The 20,860-nt window shown below is 35.6% G+C and overlaps 1 protein-coding gene across 4 annotated transcripts in view; it reads left to right on the forward strand.

The window, feature by feature from the left end:
* The window catches only part of LOC111512626 (phytanoyl-CoA dioxygenase, peroxisomal), a 53,334-nt gene that overhangs the window by 19,609 nt on the left and 12,865 nt on the right, over positions 1-20,860 (forward strand). For all 4 annotated transcript variants that reach the window (XR_002723096.2, XM_074181015.1, XM_074181014.1 and 1 more), the window contains exons 2-3: positions 8,621-8,734; positions 18,074-18,185. Coding sequence is in view for 3 of the 4 variants with exons in the window: in XM_074181015.1 (XP_074037116.1) it covers positions 8,622-8,734; positions 18,074-18,185 (225 nt within the window). In the remaining variant the exon portion in view is untranslated. The remainder of the gene's footprint in view (positions 1-8,620; positions 8,735-18,073; positions 18,186-20,860) is intronic.

Below are 20,860 nucleotides of genomic sequence, written 5' to 3' on the forward strand. Positions count from 1 at the left end.
GATCGTCAACATATCCTTTAGTAACAGAATCTTTACTGTCTACAGGTTCACCAACATTTTGAAACCGCTTATTCTGAATATCATAATCACCATTTGGTGTGAGAATGAATCCAACACCAGATCTTCCAACTATTGGTTTACTAACACCACCTCTTCTACGACCAAATTTATCAATTGTGGTATGCATAGTTAGATCGTTTGTGATCGACTGAGCCAGTTTCACACATCATGTTCATGATATTGCGGTCAATAGACTAATCCTTCTTCACGTAATTCCTCAATTATGGCTAATATTTCATTATCATGTCCGGTATGTCCAGCCAGTCGTGAACTCCAAAGTAGTCGAAGGCGATCAATCAATTCTTCGAGTTCATTCCAATAAACATAATCTGTATGCTTATTTCTGATATATTTTTTCTGGGTGGGTATTTTGATCATGCCAGCACCTTCTCTACTAGGGTTTCCATTGGATAATAATGGTAGGATTATTTCTCTATATTTCTTCCAATTATTCGATAGAAGACCTTGTTTTCTCTCATTGTATTTATATGCAGCCTTTGTTAATTTGAGTATATCACCATATGTGGTCATATCGGAAGAGGGGATATTTCTCGATGGTACTTTCATGAATATCAAGTTATATAGTTTTGGAGTGCCCTGATAAGAGCCAATAGTTTTACCATTTTTCATAAACACAATTTTCTCATCGATAAATTCCACATCAGCTACTCCCATTTGTAAATTTCCCGTTTCAGTGTTCATGTGTACTCCAAAGACTGTATCGTAAGAGGGATTTCCTGATAGTAACTTTTTTATATGCTTTTGTACTTCATCACCATCATCGAATACATTAGGTGATTGTGAATCTAAAGTTGTCAATTGAGAGGTTTGAAGATCCTTCGAGGAAGCCCCTTCAAATTTCGGTTTCCACTCACTTTCAATTATAGTTTTGGCTGTTAATGGTGTAGCAGGCTTTGTTTTCTGCATCACTTGATTCATTTGAGATGCTCCTTCAGTATTGGCAGATATTACTTTCAAAGGTGTTATTATTGGCTCATAGATCCTCTCGAGTGCTGATTGATCACCTAGACGACTACTTTTGATATAATTGAATTTCTTCCGAACGGCATCCGTTGCATCAATTAACTTTCATTTTAAACATATTTCATCATCATTTTTTCCCTCCATAATTCACTCCAAGAATTTGTATAATGAAGTGTTATCTCCACTATCTAGCACTCAAGTGATTCAATTCTTCAAGAACGTCAAGGATATATGAAAGCGTCGAATCCTTTTCGATAACGTCCATTTACCACTTCTCGATCCTTATCAATTACTAAAAATCCATATTTATCTTCCCAACATCTCGCACACATATCTTGAAATTGCTTATATGTTACATCTGGTGATACATGGTCGGAAAAAATATGATTGAGATTCATATCATCTTGTTTGAACATTACGATAAAATTTGCATTATCTCGTATCAATTGTTTCGGAACTCTTGAATATGTTTGGGCTAAATAGAAACAATCCACATTTTTATGACGACCCATACTGAAATATGATCGTATAACATCCTGTTTCTCGCACATAACATCATCAAAAATGAATATCGAATCAGGTTTGGCGTCTGAAGGCTCTACTATTTCACCTGCATTATTGGCAAAAGTGTAAAAACCCAACCCTTCGATTGGAGATAATACTTCACGTAAATACTCGTATTTAGGTTGATAAAGAGACTTTGAATAAAGATAAACATTTGCGAATCGTAATCCTAGAGGATGCGTTAGCAAAGAAATCATAACATTTGTCTTGCCACAGTTAGAAGGTCCAATAATCAGGCCGCGAATAGAAAGTGGAAGTAAAGATCCGTGACGTTGTTTGACACCGCTTCCCGATCCACCACCCACTTTTTCATCGAAATTATCGATGGAAAATTGCTGCTTCTGCTTCAATATGCGCATTGTATGACAGTTGGAGACTATATAAGCAGGGTTCCACATCGATTCCTTTATTTAAATAGGGGTTATGAGTCGATGCAGATCTACTGAATTGCATTCAAATAAAACTGGTAGAGGATTGATCAATTCCCTCATCAATAATCTACCATTTGAATTACACTTACCTGGCTATCAGTATTGCGGTCCGGGCACCAAATTGCAGAAAAGATTGTTGAGAGGTGATTCGGGTGTCAATCAGCTGGATTTTGCATGCAAAAAACACGATATTGCATATTCACAGAACCCTGATAATCTTGCAGCTAGACACATAGCGGATAAGGAGCTTGCAGAAAGTGCTTGGAATCGTGTCAAAGCAAAAGACGCTACTATTGGAGAAAAAGGAGCTGCTTGGCTAGTTACGAATATAATGAAAGGGAAACGCCGATTTGGTATGGGTTGTGACTCATCTCCCAAGCAGTCACACATTCCGAAGAAAAAGCGTTCTATTAAGAAAAAAAAAGTTAAAAAAATATTGAAAGCTTCTAAGGTGATAGCTTTTGGTTCTGAAATCGTTCAGAAAGTGCGTGATGTTCTACACAAAGCGGGTGGAAGTGAATTTGTTGTCAAAAATTCTAAAAGAGCAGCTGAAATTGCACTCAAAGCAGCACGCAAATATATGAGGGCTGCAGGTGGGAAAAAGAAAATTCGCACACCGCGAATCATACCGATTCCTAAAATTGGTGGAATACTACCACTCATTCCAATTTTTGCTGGTTTATCAGCACTAGGTAGTTTAGCCGGTGCTACTGCTGGTATAACGAAAGCAGTTCAAGCAGCAAAAGCGAGTAGGGAGCAGTTGAGTGAGACAAATCGCCATAATAAACACATGAAGGCAATTGCTATAGGTAAACAAGGAAGTGGTATCTACTTGAAGCCTTACCGCAAAGGATTAGGAGTCTATTTGAAACCTCAAAATTCAAAAAACTCATAAATTTGCTACCTAAAAAAGCTCTCTCCAATATCGACCTCAACTATTACGCTAAGAAAATGACGATTCCATATTTTCGGGGGGTATATATGCGTGACGATTTACCAAAATCAGGACCACTCCGATATGAATCTGCCATAGTAAATTTGGATAGTCGACATGGTCAAGGGACACATTGGGTAGCATATAGAAAAAGGGGAACTTCGATAAAATATTTTGATAGTTTTGGCGATTTACCCCCTCCCAAAGAACTGATTCACTATTTTTATATGGGTTCGAATCCTATCAATACTATCACATATAACTATAAGCGTGAACAACGATTCAACACAGTATGGTGTGGCCATTTGTGTTTGAAGTTTCTTCAGAACAAGACATGGAGTTAACACCAGTACAGGATAGGGAGAGTATCAAGAGGATGAGTCATTCATTGATCGCATATTCCAGAGTACGCACTTTACAAAAAATGAGTAAAGAACAACTCGCTGATATGCCGAAAGAGGTGTTGATTGGGTGTGCATCACATGAAATTGCATCTGTATGGGATAAGTTACCACAAAACCTACAAAATGATATTGATGTCTTGAAGTATCAGTACTGTCAAGAGCATTACAATGATTCCAGCGGTAGCAGTAGTAATTCCGATATGAATGATGGTCCACCTACAAGAAAAATTTTTTGTTGTTATTGTAAAGTGAATGATGTGAATGTAGTCACACATAATGATATGGATAGACCACCGAAAAAGCGACGATTGGTCCACAATTTCTGCTGTCAGCAATAAAAAGACATGAATCATCGAAAATTCGTCAGTCATGTCACGCACGTTTTCATTGTCGGGATTCTCTAGCGAGTTGAGTGCCAACTTCTACCCACCCATCGAATTGGATACCAATAGTAATTATGGTCTGGGATTACATGGTTTCTACTCCTACAATTCCATATTCAATGTAGATGCTAAGAATAATGTTATCGGCTATTCGAAGACAATTATCTCACCCCCCACTATTATAAAAATTCCACCTGGGGCATATGAAATTGATGAAATTAATAAGGTGATTCAAAGATTCATGAAATCCAAAGAAGTGCAACTAGAAAATGGAATTGAAGAAAATATCGACGAAGTATTTCTCCTACGTGCAAACAACAACACTCTGAAATGTGAAATGCGATCGAAATATTACATTCATCTCAAACATGAAAACAGCATTGCTGAACTTCTAGGGTTCGATGACAATGTTTTCAATTGTGGTGAAATACATGAATCAACATTGCCCGTGAATATCAATAAGGTGAGGATTATTCGTGTGGATTGTAATGTCACAGCTGGAGCATATTCGAATGGCGATGAAATCCATAGCATCTTTGAATTTGATATTGATGTAGAGCCCGGTTACAAACTCACCAAGAAGCCACAAAATATTATTTATATGCCAATCCGACCTGGTGGTCGTCAGTACCTCGACAATATCACTCTTCGCATATTGGATGATAATGGTAATCTGATCAATTTCAATGGTGAAAAAATAATAGTCAAATTGGAATTGATAAAGCTATAATAATCATCATTTCTCATATATTTATTCACAACATCGACAACAGTCATTAGTAACAATCATCGTTCCTCATACGTTGATTCAGAACATCGATGACTGTCATTAGTGTATCATAAAGAAAATGAGTAAAGGAAGCATCGATAAGTTTGGTCGCAGAAGTAAGGCAGTTTCAAATACTGTTTTGCGTGGGCAGCCTGGAGTTGGTTTCAAATTAACAACCGATGGAAACTTTGATATGGAAAATAAACGTTTGAAAAATATAGCAGAGCCTGAAGAGAGTACGGATTGTGTTAATCGAGGATATGTCGGTTTTTACATCTCAAAGATGAGAGGAGAATTAGATACTGATATTGACAAAATTAATTTGAAATTAGATGGAGTAGAAAAATATTCCGTATCAGTGAGGGAAGATCTCATTACGCTTGGACTGAAATTAGTAGAATTTGTAAAAAAGTATGAGCATATGGATAAGGATATCAAATCGCTGCAATCTGATTTGAAAAAACAACCCTCGATAAGCATTCAAACGATCGAGCAAAAACGATGGTGAGCGATGATCATCTGTGAAAAAAGTCAATATAAAGCTGAAGTTGATCAAATTGTTACTCAGTATTTGTTACTTCCTAACGCTGAGCAGGTGATATTCATTGATGGAACTATAAATTCTGCGATTATCGTTTCTAAAAATGGGGTTGTGCTTCAATAGTCAGCGATTGCCGCAGCGGCAGCAGTTGAGTCAGCATAATGTATTTGGTGGAGGCTATGATCATGTGCATTTAAAGAAGCGAAAATCCAGCAGTCGATTCATTCCACGTATATCTGCCAAACGGTCAAGATATAGAATAAGTGCTAGTAGCCTGAACTTTCTCAAATCTATTGGCTTGAAGGTGCGATATAAAAAATAGTAATAACATGGCGACAATCACCACAAGTGATAAATTGGAAGTGTTCGAGGAGCCCATGTTCGACCATTCCCTCATCAGCCTTCATGAGCATACATATAAGCCGTATGGTTCACCATATTACAAAAATTCAGATGAAATACGAATTCCAATCAATTATCAAGATCTCATACTCGATATTGCAGATAGTTACATTTATATCGAGGGGAAGTTCACACCATCTGATGCCACAAAGCGGTGCTACCTATCCAATAATGCTCTCGCCTTTCTCTTCGACGAAATTCGCTATGAAATGGGTGGTGAGCAAGTGGTTGTTGTTCGAAAACCCGGCATAACTACCACAATGAAAACGATGATATCATTCGGAAAAACGCATGCAAATTCGCTACTACCGATAGGATGGGGACTCGATGTGAATAAACAAGATATATTCGATTCCGTTAGCAATGTATTTAGTGGTAAATTACCCTTGAAGTATCTCATGGGTTTTGCTGAAGATTACAATAAGGGGATAATGAATGTGAAGCAGGAGCTCATTTTGATTATAGCTCGCTCATTCAAAAATTCATTCATTGGAGAAGTCGATGCAGATTTGGAAATCAATAAAATAGAATGGAGAATCAGGCACATTGTGCCGGAAGATCGACAGAAACTGAAACTATTGAATCGCATAAATAAAAATGGTAATAATGCTAAAGTGAAGGTGGCTTATCGTATGTGGGACCTTTATGAATTACCCACACTTCGTGATACATCCTCGGATATATGGGCGGTGAAGACAACCAGCAGCCTCGAAAGACCACGATATATCATCATCGGCTTTCAAAACACCGACCAATCCGAAAATATGTCAAAAGATGTAACGAAATTCACACATGTGAATATTAATAATATTCGACTATCTCTGAACTCTGAAGTATACCCATATGAGCGTTGGAATCTGGATTTCGACAAGAAGTTAGACTCATCAGCTTACTATGCATATGAAAACTTCCAACGTAGCTACTATTATAAAACTATGAGTGAACCGATGATGGATATTGGTAGCTTTCGCAACAACCCACTATTAATTATCGACTGCTCCCATCAACCCGAAGCTATGAAGTCATCCACTGTCGACATCAAAATAGAATTCGAAACACGCAAGGTGAAGTTTCCAGCAAACACCAAAGTATATGCACTCATCCTCCACGATGCTGTTCTATCATATAATGCTCTTAATGGCTCTGTTCAAACTGGATTGTAATAAGATTGACATGTAATATGCTATGAAATATTCGATATTGATGAATAATAAAACACTCAATAATTATGTTATATCTTTTATTCACCAAACAATTAGATACAAACAAATATGGATTGAAACATTATTTTATTCACAAACATATACAACAGATTTCAAATATTTACAACACCATCATTTATCGCTTCTTCCAGTTGCGGGTTGGGACTCTGTGGTTCCAATTGATATTTCTCTATGATATTTTGCGGTAGGTAGGTACATATGTCTTGAAGAAAATGCTTCAAGTCTGCTTCAATTATTAACTCACAGAACTCATCCAAATTTCTACTCCCATATGAATATTTATGACACAATGCCACACCGAGTTCATACTTCTCACTAAGCTCCAAAAGTTTTCGCACCTCTTCAGCATCGTAACATACACTCAAATCATAATTTGATGAATGTAGAGCATCAAAACTCAGATCAGCCATCTCCCAAGCCATTTTTCTTATGGCGGAATCCAAATCCACTGCTTCCGGCCACTCTTGGGCTGAATATTGCATCCACATATTTATAGAATGGTGAGTTCTGGAAATTCATAAATGGCATTCATTAGTTTGCAAATAATATAAAAAAAAATACTCACTTGAAATCTGACTATGTCTATGAAGTGACCAAGTTGATACATATTTTATATTAATCTACCATATTTTCACTATTTACAAAAAAAAATCATAATTTCAAAATGTTCAATCTAAAACATTGAATTTCATCAATGATCGGGTTTTAGCACCAGGATAATCCTGCGAACTTTGACCCATATAAGTAAGTGTGAATTTGGCTTTGGATGAATTCACTTCACGAATGAAGTCTTCTGGTAATTGCTCTGTGACACGTTTTGGAAGCCATGCTTTAAAAGGAGTATCACTTTCCTCATCCAATAAAACTACTTGAATTGATTTACCATATCGTGTGGAATAGATTGACATTTTTTCAATTTTATATTCTTTATCAATAACCAGAGCGTTTATAGGTTTCTGCTCTAAAGCTTCACTTTGTTGAATTATAGAAAAATTAATTTTTTCAATGTCAAATTTCAAATTATCCATATTCATAAATATAGTGAAATTACGGTTAATTAAAATAAAATATATATTCACCTCACTGACGAAAACGCCCTCTCGGATGGGTTGATACTCGTTGTCTTCACTTTGGAATTCGACAAGTACTTTTGTTTACCTATTTGGGTATTTTAGAGTGTCTAAACTGAATGTGGAAGCATGATATTCTGAACTTATATAGGAATTACCAACAAGGGAGGGGGCAACGCCGAACCCCACTGTTCAAGGTTATATTCTGTGCACGTCACGATTTCATTCAAGGTCAACATGCAATGCCACAGAGCAAGCTCAAGGTAGTCGAAGTGTCGAACGTCAAGGTCAAACCCCACACTCAAGGTAAAACACCGCATTCAATCTCATACTATGTGTACGACGTTCAAGGTTAGGTGACGTCATACGATATTCTGAACTTATATAGGAATTACCAACAAGGGAGGGGACAACGCCGAACGCCCACTGTTCAAGGTTATATTCTGTACACGTCACGATTTCATTCAAGGTCAACATTCAATGCCATGGAGCAAGCTCAAGGTAGTCGAAGTGTCGAACGTCAAGGTCAAACCCCACACTCAAGGTCAAACACCGCATTCAATCTCATACTATGTGTACGACGTTCAAGGTTAGGTGACGTCATTCAAGGTCGTGTGACGTCTCAAGGTCAAAAGGGGTGGGGGGAGGCGTTCAGTCGGCATTAGCACCCTACTGACAATATTTACTATCATTACTATTCATATAAAATAATATAGACAAAATCAAAGAAACACGAAAAAACCTTATAAATTTCTAATTGTATTGATACTTCCTTTCACATCATGCTTTCATCAATTAGAATTCATTAATATCCAAAGGTATTTCCTTATTTCAAAATCAAATTTTCTCTTTCAGAATGTGCACATCTGAAAGTTCATCTCTTACGGATGAACAGAAATTATTCTACGAGAAGAATGGATATATTTTAATTAAAAATAACTTGAATCCAGAATTTTTGGACGAACTACGGTGAGATGTTCTTATATTCAATATTACATAACAGAGCTTCAATTGTCTTTAGCAAGTAGGGAAAAAACTGTTCAGCAAGTCCACATGTTATCTCTTTAGATCATGTTATGGATTATGAAAATACAAAAATTTCAGCAGTTGAAAATAATGAAGTCAAAAGGCTATTTCTGGAAATGGTTCACATGAGTGAAAATAATAATAACTTAAACAGGAAACCAGAAATTCAAAATTCAATTATACTTTAACTTTTGATCAACAACATTAAACAAATATTTTCAATATAACCAGAAAAAAAATATAGATCAAAAATAATTTTTCATCTACATTTAAATGTCACTAAATATGCAAATATCATATTAATCACGTTTTCTCTGGTGCTGTAACAAAATTATCAACGTCACATTTGCATTTGACTGTTCGGTATTGTATGTTTGAATTTGTATGTCTTTTTTATATTTCATACTAACTTTGGTGAGTCCTTTGTGAAATTGTATTTCTAGATAACGTTTGCTTTACATTCATTTTGTAGATATTATTGAAAAAGGAGAAAATAAATTTCCGAAAGCTTGAATATCAAATCAGAAGTATAGTTTTCCTATAGCCCGTGGAGAAATTTGACTGAAATACACAAATGAATATATATATACATATATATATATATATATATATATATATATATATGTTGACTCGAAGATTCTCACGGATAAAGTATGATATATATATATATATATATATAAAAAGAGATAAGAGATAGAGTGTCGGTTAAATTATGGCAAAGTTGCGTATTTTAGACACCTATTCAATGATGTAAAGATATCGAATATAGCTCTTTTGGTTCTGGAGATATACAGAATAAATAGTGAATAATAACAGTAAGAAAAATTAGTAGCAGCACTGTTTGTGATTTCTGTTTTTTAGACTTTGTAGTTGGAATTTCTTCCGGATGTTTCACCGGCGGGAGTGGCTGGCATCTTCAGAGGTCTGTGTTATCGCTGCCAACGTCAGGAAGAAATTCCCACAGACGATAGTCCAGAAACCAGAAACCATTGACAGATTAAAAAGATGACTGCAGTTTCAGTATATCTCCGAAAATGATTATGTAATCATATAAATTGATGCAGTTCTGTTGCAAAATAAAAAATGTCTGAACTTTCGAACAAGTCACGAACGAAAGTAACCACATGCCTATATTTGTTAATTTTTATCTAAATCTTAAGAGTTCACAAAAACAATCGGAACTTTGAATATAACCCCACTTTGGAAAAAGCCAACAGGCTTTTTAATTCTCCATCTTTATACTACAAAAACCTGTGGGAATTTTCCTACTCCTTAGATTGAACAGTTCAATTTAAGGATTAGGCAGATTGGTACCTTAGAGAGAACTCATGACGAGACCTGGGGAGTAGGCAGATTGAGGCCCCGGCGTATAACTGGAAACACAAATGTGCGGTTGGCTTCTGCTGTTGAATCCGTGCGTATGTGTTTTTTCCTGCTTTCGGCAAACAAGTGTTGCCCATCTTTACACTTGGCTGCACCGCGCTGATGAGGCCAATAGCCAGAAACACGTGTCCGCGGTTTGCCCCTATTTTTTGAGTGTTGTGTCCACGAATTATTTCATTCTTGATATATATATATATATATATATAAGAGTACACTTGCGAAGCGCAAGTGTACTCTTATAACATCATATTTCCAATATTTCGACAATGGTTATTGTCATCATCAGGGAGCTAAGATGATAGATTTTGAATTAAATTGATAAAAAATTTGATAAAAACACGTAGCAACTGTAAAATTACAAGACATATGAAGTAAGTGAAAGCTACAATATATATACGTTAAATGAGGAATATTCATAAATTTTTTTTTTTTTAATTTGAGAATGAACGTGGTGATCTTAGGTTAGAAACACATCACTTGTCAATTTATTAAATTTTCAAGAAGAAGTAGACTTGGCATTTGCCGCTGGTGCAATTAATCAAAGAGTTACAGTTGCCTCCAGAAGAAAGAGTTTTGTTGTTGATGACAATAACCATTGTCGAAATATTGGAAATATAATGTTATAAGAGTACACTTGAGTACATATATATATATATATATATATATATATATATATATATATATATATATATATATATATATATATATATATATATATATATATATATTGTTAGATCGGAGGTTTTCACGGACAGGAATATGTTGAAATAATTCTTCGGGTTTGTTCCGTGTGGTGTATTGTCATCCTCGGTGGGAATGAATTTCGCAACGTTTCGACAAAGTCTCATTTGTCATCCTCTGGCGATATTTGCTAAGTGTTCGAAAGTCGTCTGACCCTACTCAGATGACTTTTTACTATGTGGGTATAATGATGCTGTTACATATATACCGTTGGTGATTACCTGAATTTGGTACCTGTATGTTTTGTTACCTGAGTTCTTCTTCTTCTCGATGTGACCTCTTCTCCCCGTTAAGGTTTGAAATGTTAGATGTTAGCAAATATCGCCAGAGGATGACAAATGAGACTTTGTCGAAACGTTGCGAAATTCATTCCCACCGAGGATGACAATACACCACACGGAACAAACCCGAAGAATTATTTCAACATATATATATATATATATATATATATATATATATATATATATATATATATATATATATATATATATATATATAGATAGAGATTTTATCGAGTGTGTATGATACAAATCAAGAATGAAATAATTCTTGGACACAACACTCAAAAAATAGGGGCAAACCGCGGACACGTGCTTCTGGCTATTGGCCTCATCAGCGCGGTGCAGCCAAGTGTAAAGATGGGCAACACTTGTTTGCCGAAAGCAGGAAAAAACACATACGCACGGAGTCAACAGCAGAAGCCAACCGCACATTTGTGTTTCCAGTTATATATATATATATATATATATATATATATATATATATATATATATATATATATATATATATATATATATATATATATATATATATATATTGTATATGTAAATTCTTGTTAAGAAATACGTAATACTTTATTACAAAAATGCATATGACAAAAGTGATAACCGAATGACAGACTTCACTGTCTACAAACATCGGTAAAATATGACCTATACAGTGTGAAATATAAATGAACATATACAACATATATCTTCCCCTTTATTTAGAGGTTTAATCTTTGCACAGGTTTTCTCACTCGCGTACCTCGCCTTACTGCTTGATTGCTCTTCTCAGTATTTGATGTGTTCGTTTGTTGATCTTTATTGCCATCCGAATTTTCTATAGATGAATAGTCAGAAATTGATGCTTCATTCTCCGGTAGTGAAATAGAAATCCCTTCCTGTTGTTCATTGTCCATTTCCATTGTTTCCTGATTGGAGCTTTGAGTGGTAGATATGTTAATGCCTTCATTGGGTGATATATTTCCGTAAGAGCAACATCGGATATTTCTGTAATTATCCGACCAATCTACCTCCGTTGGCGCTATTTGATCCAAATGTCGTCGCCACAACTTACCATCAACCTCGATGTAATAATGCAGTGAACCTTCTCTTTTAACAATTTTTCCGAATTTCCATTTCGAGCTTTTATCATAATTCAGAACTCGAACTCGTTGACCAGGGATGAAATACTTCATTTGAGGTCGAATTAAATTTTTGTTGTCTTCATTTTCAATGTATCTGAGTAAATCAATTTTTGTACGAATTTCTCTTTGTAAAAAAAGCATGGCAGGTGACATTCCCGTAGTTGAATTTGGTATTTTTCTATATTGCATTAGAAAGTTGGCCAATTTACAATCCAAATTGTCTCGGTTAGATGTCAATTTCCTCAGTGCATTTTTCATTGTTTGGACGTATCTTTCAACCTGGCCGTTTGTTTCCGGATGATATGGTGCTGAGTACTTGTGCAAGATACCATTACTTTTCAAAAACAGTTCAAACTCTTGAGATCTGAATGTTGGACCATTGTCGCTAACTAAAGTGACTGGTAGACCATAACGGGCAAAAAGATTACGTAAAATGGAAATTGTTCTTGAAGCTACCATAGAAGTCATGGAAATGATCTCTGGCCATTTAGAAAATGCATCTATTACTAGTAGGAAATATTTACCCATGAAAGGACCAGCGAAGTCAATGTGTATTCGTTGCCAGGGAGAGCTTGGGTATTCCCAACAGTGAGGTGGTACCTTCATCGGTTTATTTTGAGCACTTTGACATGGTATGCAACTTTTGACTAATTGCTCAATATCGGAGTCAATTTTTGGCCACCAGACGTAAGATCTGGCTAGCGCTTTCATTTTCACTATACCTGTATGAGCTTCATGTAGTTCTTCCAGGATTTTTCTCCGTAGTGTGGTCGGAATAACCACCCTTGAACCTTTTAAAATAACTCCATGTGTAAGAGAAAATTCCAAATCATTACCAACGTATCCAATTTCTGTGATTCTCTTTCCTTCAAGTAAACTTTTGTAGACATTCATTAGAATAGAATCCGCTTGCGTTTCTTTGGCAATTTCAGTATGCGTTACTGGTAGAACTAACAACTGTTGTAATTGGTAATGTGCTACTGTATCAATGGAAGTATGTGTTGTGTTTGCGGTTTCTGGTAATCTAGATAAGGCGTCTGCATTCGCATGCTTTTCTGTTGATCTGTATGAAATTTCGTAATCAAAGCCTTGTAAGAATTGAGCATAATGAAGCATTCTAGTAGCCACCATACTAGGAAGATGCTTCTCTGGATGAAAAATGGACACTAATGGTTTGTGGTCTGTGATCAGTCGGAATTTTCTCCCATAACAGTAACGGAAAAATTTATTGCAAGCCCAAAATATCGAAGTAGCTTCCTTGTCTATTTGGCTATAGTTTTTCTCTGATTTACTGAGAGACCTGGAAGCGTAAGCAATCGGTCTTTCAGTGCCATCCGGCATTATATGGGAGAGGACTGCTCCAAGCGCATAGGGACTTGCATCTGTAGCCAGTACTAATGGTAACTTAGAATCATATGGACAGAGAATTTCACTTGATGTAATTTCCCGTTTCATAAGATCAAAAGCATTTTGACATTGTTCTGTCCATTGAAAAGTAACGTTTTTCTGGAGTAAATTATACAATGGAGATAGTTTCGTCGCTAGATTCTTGAGAAATCTACTATAGTAATTTACTAGTCCCAGCCAACTCTTCAGCTCAGATGTGTTTGTTGGAATTCTTGCATTGACTACTGCCTTGATCTTCTCTGGAGTCTTTTCTAGACCTTTGTCAGATACAGTATGTCCCAGATAAGTAATTTTGGACTCGAAAAATTTACATTTATCTTCTCTAACTCTTAGGCCAACATCTTGCAAACGTTTCAGAACTTTTTTTAATGTCTGAAGATGGTCATGGAAACTTGATCCTTGTATTTTGATATCATCCAGAAATACGCATACCCCCGGTATATCGGATAAGGTTCTTGTAATGTAACGTTGCCAAATTGCTGGTGCCACCTTGGTTCCAAACATAAGACGGTTAACAGTATAATCTCCTTTCATTGTGGTTATAGCTTGTATTTTGGCGCTATTATCATCCATAGGCATATGAAGGTAAGCTTCTCTGATATCGAGAGTTGTGAAAAGCTTACCACCAATCATACTTGTAGCAAATATATCTTCCACATTAGGCATTAAATATCGATCATCTTTGAGAATTTTATTAATTGTAACCTTATAATCGGCACACAATCGAATAGTACCATCTTTCTTAACAATTGGAACTATTGGCGTACCCCATTCGCTATATTCAATTTTTGTCAAAATTCCTATTTGTTCCAGGCGGTCTATCTCGTCTTCTACCTTCTTCTGCAATGCATATGGAACTTTTCTTGCAGAACAGTAAATTGGTACAGAGTTGTCCTGAAGAAATAATTTGGCTTCATAATTATTTATTTTACCAATTCCAGTTTCAAAAACTGCACTAAATTCTTTTCGTAATTCATTCAAAATTTGGGATTTCGAATTTTCTGACCAATATATATCGTCCTGTACCTGATGAATTTCAGGTGGAATAATTTTAATATCTTTGAGCCATTCACGACCAAAAATAGGTTCTACCTCACCAGGTAATATATATAGGTTAGCCAATACTTTTTGTCCGCAATAACTGACTTCAAAAGTTGAGTATCCAATTGGTTTTATTATTTCTCCTGTGTAAGTCTTCAAAGGAAGTTCACTTGTGTGAATCTGTTTATTGGGAAAAAGTTCCTTAAACATATCATAAGATATAGAAGAAACTGCTGCTCCGGTATCGTATTCCATTTCTACATGTTTATCATCTAATTGAACATCAAGAAGAAATTTATCCGGTTTTCGCTTAGATTCTGGTAACACACAGTCTATGATATTGTTGATGTAATAGAATTCATCATCAGAATCATTTTCCACAATAACCTCACTAGAACTTGGTTGAGTTACTGGATGTATCTGATTCTGATTATTGGATTTCACAAATTTCTTGGTAGGTTTGACACTTGGATGAATTGTCATTGGTTTTCCATTTCTACAAACTGCATCTAAATGTCCAACTCGACCACACCTTCCACAATGTGAACGAACGTGTTTACAGACATTTGCTAAATGCGATTCATCACCACATCGAAAACAAAAACGCTTGAACGGATTCGGAGATGACCTTGTAAAGTTTTGACTGAATTTCAGTTGATTTTGAGATATTGACATCGAAGATGATTGCAATGCTTGAATTTCTTTCGAATCTTTGTGAGCCGATTCCATTGCTAGTGCTGTTTGAACACAATCCGAAAAAGTATTGTTAGGTTCTTTCAGCTGAATTAGTTTTTCCAACCAACTGGAGTTTTTCATTCCACTAATAAATTGCTGCCGTAGATGTTTATCAGCGGTGGACGCATTACAAGAAAGACATCGAAAGTCACAATTTCTTGATAGTTTCTTCAGATCTGCTACAAAATCGGAAATGCTTTCACCTTCTTGTTGTATTCTTCTTGTGAAACGATTTTCTTCCGCGATTACGCTGGGTTTGGGATGGAGATGTTCTTTAATTAGAATTTGGAGAGAATCATATGATTTGGTTTTCGGATCGTCAGGACTTGTCAAATTGTATAGAAGTTGTAATGTTTTTGTACCCATGGAATGTATCAACCATTCTTTCTTCTTATTGTCAATCTCTGCCAAGGTACCCGTGAAATTTTTCATATTGAAAAAATTATCTAGTCTCTTGATGAAAATGTCCCACGTTTCCGTTTCTTCGCAAAAAGGTTCTAAAGGAATAACTTCTGGGGAACTGGATTTTTGTGAACATTGTAATGATTCCGTAAGAGTCTTAATCAGGATACTGAATTGTTCAGAATCCATTTTATTCTATCCCGTCCTCGTCGCCACTATTGTATATGTAAATTCTTGTTAAGAAATACGTAATACTTTATTACAAAAATGCATATGGTTATAGAGTGTCTTGTTGAGTGCTATGTCCAATTAATAACTCCCATATTGATTTCAATTTAAGAGCCACCGGTAGACAGCTGTTTTAGCCTGTTGGGCATCTGGAGTTTTGTATTCGACCGTTTCGGCTCCCATTTTGGAGCCATTTTCAAGAATTTGATATGACTTTACGCCGGGGCCTCAATCTGCCTACTCCCCAGGTCTCGTCATGAGTTCTCTCTAAGGTATCAATCTGCCTAATCCTTAAATTGAACTGTTCAATCTAAGGAGTAGGAAAATTCCCACAGGTTTTTGTAGTATAAAGATGGAGAATTAAAAAGCCTGTTGGCTTTTTCCAAAGTGGGGTTATATTCAAAGTTCCGATTGTTTTTGTGAACTCTTAAGATTTAGATAAAAATTAACAAATATAGGCATGTGGTTACTTTCGTTCGTGACTTGTTCGAAAGTTCAGACATTTTTTATTTTGCAACAGAACTGCATCAATTTATATGATTACAGAATCATTTTCGGAGATATACTGAAACTGCAGTCATCTTTTCAATCTGTCAATGGTTTCTGGTTTCTGGACCATCGTCTGTGGGAATTTCTTCCTGACGTTGACAGCGATAACACAGACCTCTGAAGATGCCAGCCACTCCTGCCGGTGAAACATCCGGAAGAAATTCCAACTACAAAGTCTAAAAAACAGAAATCACAAACAGTGCTGCTACTAATTTTTCTTACTGTTATTATTCACTATTTATAATTATGTTAATACCAACTGTCATTTCACAAACATCAATCACAAGTGCTGCAAGTCAAGATTCTGAAAGTAAGTACAAGATTAGACTGATATGGGGCTTCTGTGCTGAACAGCCACTACACTGCGACCTTTGCAGGTCTATTTTGTATGCCCTCATGTATGCTAGAGTTCCTTGTCTAGACCCGTCCTTTTAAACTAGACTCCATAGGCCAGACCTCAAGTTCCCCATATATTGAGAGGGTTGTAGTTTTTCCTCCCCTAATGTTGCAAACCTTATCCTTGACAGACCTTCGCAATAGCATAGTATGTGTACGGAGGTTTCCTCATCCTGTTGGCAAAGCCTGCATAAGGCTGTGTCTGCCAGTCCGATGTTGTTCATGTGTTTGTTGAGTCTACACTGTCCCGTCAATAGCCTGACCAGAACTCTAGTTGATCGCTTGTTAGATTAGACTAATCTAATGTAGTAATTACAAAATACACCAAAACAATTGCAGAAGTAGGTAACAAAACCGAACGCCAATATTTAAATTCGGATCGGAAATCCAAACTATTCATGTGTGAAAAGAGTGTTGTAAATCAAGCCCTGAAGAAAATAATGCTGGCCGCCCCTGGTAGCCATAAACCAATTGTGACGTAGCTAAGAGAGCGCGAATGTTCGATGTTCGCTACAGTTCTAGATGTAGCGAGAATAATGCTACCGGCTTCGATGGAATTCCAAGGAATGTTCCAGCGCCTTCGATTGCCAGATTTATGCGGCATCCACTCGCCCATCGGGACAGTCAAGTGGAAGTTACAGTGCGGTACGCGGAGCGATCTAGTAAGGCGATAGACATTCGAATAATAGTTGAAGTTTTAGTTGAAGTGTTCGTTGTATTGGAAGTGAAATTAAGTTAGGTTTAATTATTTTCAGTGTAGTCAATTATTGGTCAACCCACGGGGAAAAACGTAACAAGAGTTATTTATGTAATAGTGTTTAAATCCGAACTCATCTATTTCACACACTTCTGTTGAAATATACCGTTAGTTTCATGTTTGAAAATCCAGCATCCTTTCAAATTGTGACAATTTTTGTGGTGGTATTCTGTTGACATGCTACATCTTGTTTTGAGATTATTTCTTTATATTATATAAACATTTTTATTTCAAGGCAAAGATTTGAAGATTTATGTGAAGGAACTGCCCAAAACCACGGAGTTAGTATAGTCAAAGATCCCGTATTGAAAAAGAGGGGAATTTCGGGACAATATGCCGTGAATAAGGTGAGTTTTTATTTCAACTCTTTCAAATTATTTCAGGTATCAATTGAATGGTACATTTTTCATATGTAGATCCGACAGTAGATTGAAAAATAAAAAATGATAACGTATCTGAAAAAATATATACTTCGTGATTTTTATGATATACTTATAGGACAAATATATGATACGGAACCAAAGTGAGATGGTGGATGATAGCGTTTTTATATTTTTGAATTTGAATTCAGAAACGAACACAAAAGCTACCCCCAATGAACAAGTCTCCAAGTTCCTGCAAGAGTGATTGATTACGCCAAGCCCAGGCCCTTCACTACATTTAGTGGAACTGCAGCCCTGTATAATGAATACATTATTTGTGAGGATACAAAAATTATCATCTTTTCTTGTTTCGTTAGGCGGTGTGTTACATCAAGCTTCCATAAGAGATTTAAGATGAAGAATCAATGCAATGAGCTTTATTGAAAAACTAGCGACCCGCCTCGGCTCCGCACGGGTGCAATGCTGATATTGAATGTAAATTCAGCCACCGGAAAGTTAAGGGCATTTAATTTCATTCTGATGTAATTTCTCCATGAAATATCGGCTTGTTTAATTGAAATAATACCTATCGATTCAAAAGTTATAATAAAAATAGTATCAAAAACATTTTGAACATCTATTGGTGTAAACTTGAGTAAATTTCGAATACATTTTTTTAAGATTACAAAACTGCTGATTACTCAAGAACGACAGATCTGATTTTCAAAATCAAAAGAGTTGGATAGAGAACTAAAATACCTATCGAATGAAGTAGCACCAAACTCCCTTTTCTATTTGAAAAAAAAGTTGGTAGGGTTCTCACGATGACGAGTGATGCAACACTATTATCTTTCTTATTGTAAATTTTTACCGATCTTTATATCTTACCCCGTTCAAAAGTTAAGAGGAAGGGACTTTTTACGTTCCCACTGGATATTTTACAACTAAGATGTGAAAGTTCTTATGCTTCACAAAATTGCTTATAAATTCAAGAATCACTTAATTGTGAGATATACAGTAAATGGTTTTATTTATTTATTTATTGACAAAATACATCCAACAGGTCATGAGACATGTATTATGTACAGGAGTACATAATACAAAATGAAAAGCTTATATCAGTCCTGAAAAACAAAAATTAAACATAAAACGTAATCTATATTAGCATTACATACCATGTAACATATCAGTTATGTAGTGCATTATATATTGCTTTCCTAAACTGAGATAAGGGTAAGAAGAATATATCGATGTTTTGTAGACTTCTTCACATAGATGTCAAAGGACAGTGAAAGTGGTGTTGTGAGTTAGGTACGTCGATCTAAAAAGTTATATGTGACCTGGAAGTTATACGAGGAACGTTAAAATTCAATGATGAAAGTAAAGTAGAAGAGTTGATTTGATTATGTACGATTTTGTATATAAAAATCAAGTCGTTAATTTGGCGACGTTTTTTTAGTGATGTATAGTTGAACTATTCCAAGAGTAAATCATAGCTATACTCTTTTATGGGGTAAGAACCATGCTTTTTCAAGTAAAGATATTTCAGAAACTTTTTCTGTACAGCTTCAATACAATATATATATATATATATATATATATATATATATATATATATATATATATATACATATATATTCCTTGACAAGGATTCCATATGGAGCTACAATATTCCAGTTTGCTTCTGACCAATGAATAATATATAGAGCTAATTGTCTCTAATGATGAGAATTCTTTGCTATTACGCATAACAAATCCTAGCATCTCCTTTATATCGGCAGGTGTAGGCCAAGACTCGCCGAACACACACTCTCTTATTGACGATAACTCCAGGCACTCGCACAGGACATGCCTGACAGTCTCATCTTCTTCTGAATTATTGAAGCAGTCATCAGTTGTAGCAAAGTTATCCTCAGAAGGACTGAAATGTTGAATATTAGGATACTAGGTACATATTAAGTGTCGCGTTTTTTGTAAAATATTCGAAAATTCGTAAACAAAAATAATAAAGTTTTCAGGCGACTGAAGAGAGAAGTCTCCTATTTTTCTTAAACAATTGCCTTTGAGAATACTTGGGAATAGTTCTTTCGAATGCTGGAATCTGAATGAGGTGAACGATTTTCATATAAAAAATTATTCTATACATTACAATGGGTCGAAATTCAACCAAAACGATGGTCTTATCATTTACGTTAAAAATACTCTCTCATTCAATGTAACTACATTTGAAATTACCGAAACAACACTATCACGAATTATGCTAACATTGTTTAATTTAACGATAGGAATTACAGCATCTTACCGACCACCCTCGACCAATATTCGCACATATTTAAATGATTTGACAGATTATTTTTCAGACTTGAACAAGCGAAATATAGAAATTTTTTTAGGAGATATCAACATTAACCTCCTTGATGAAAATAATAATGACATAAATTACTACATGAACATACTAACAGAAAATGGCTATATTTCGTACATCAATGAACCCACGCGAATTACAGACGATTCTACAACAATTATAGACCATATATTTCTTAGAAAACAGAAAATAGCTGAAAACATAAAAGTATTTCCCGCCGTTATTAAAACAAACATAACCGATCACTTCTCTACAACCTTAACAATGTCAACAAACACTCATGATACTAACCAAA

This window comes from Leptinotarsa decemlineata, unplaced genomic scaffold (assembly GCF_025532065.1).
Source record: "Leptinotarsa decemlineata unplaced genomic scaffold, Ldec_3_MD MMD2_tig00026307_RagTag_RagTag, whole genome shotgun sequence".
Lineage (NCBI taxonomy): Eukaryota > Metazoa > Arthropoda > Insecta > Coleoptera > Chrysomelidae > Leptinotarsa > Leptinotarsa decemlineata.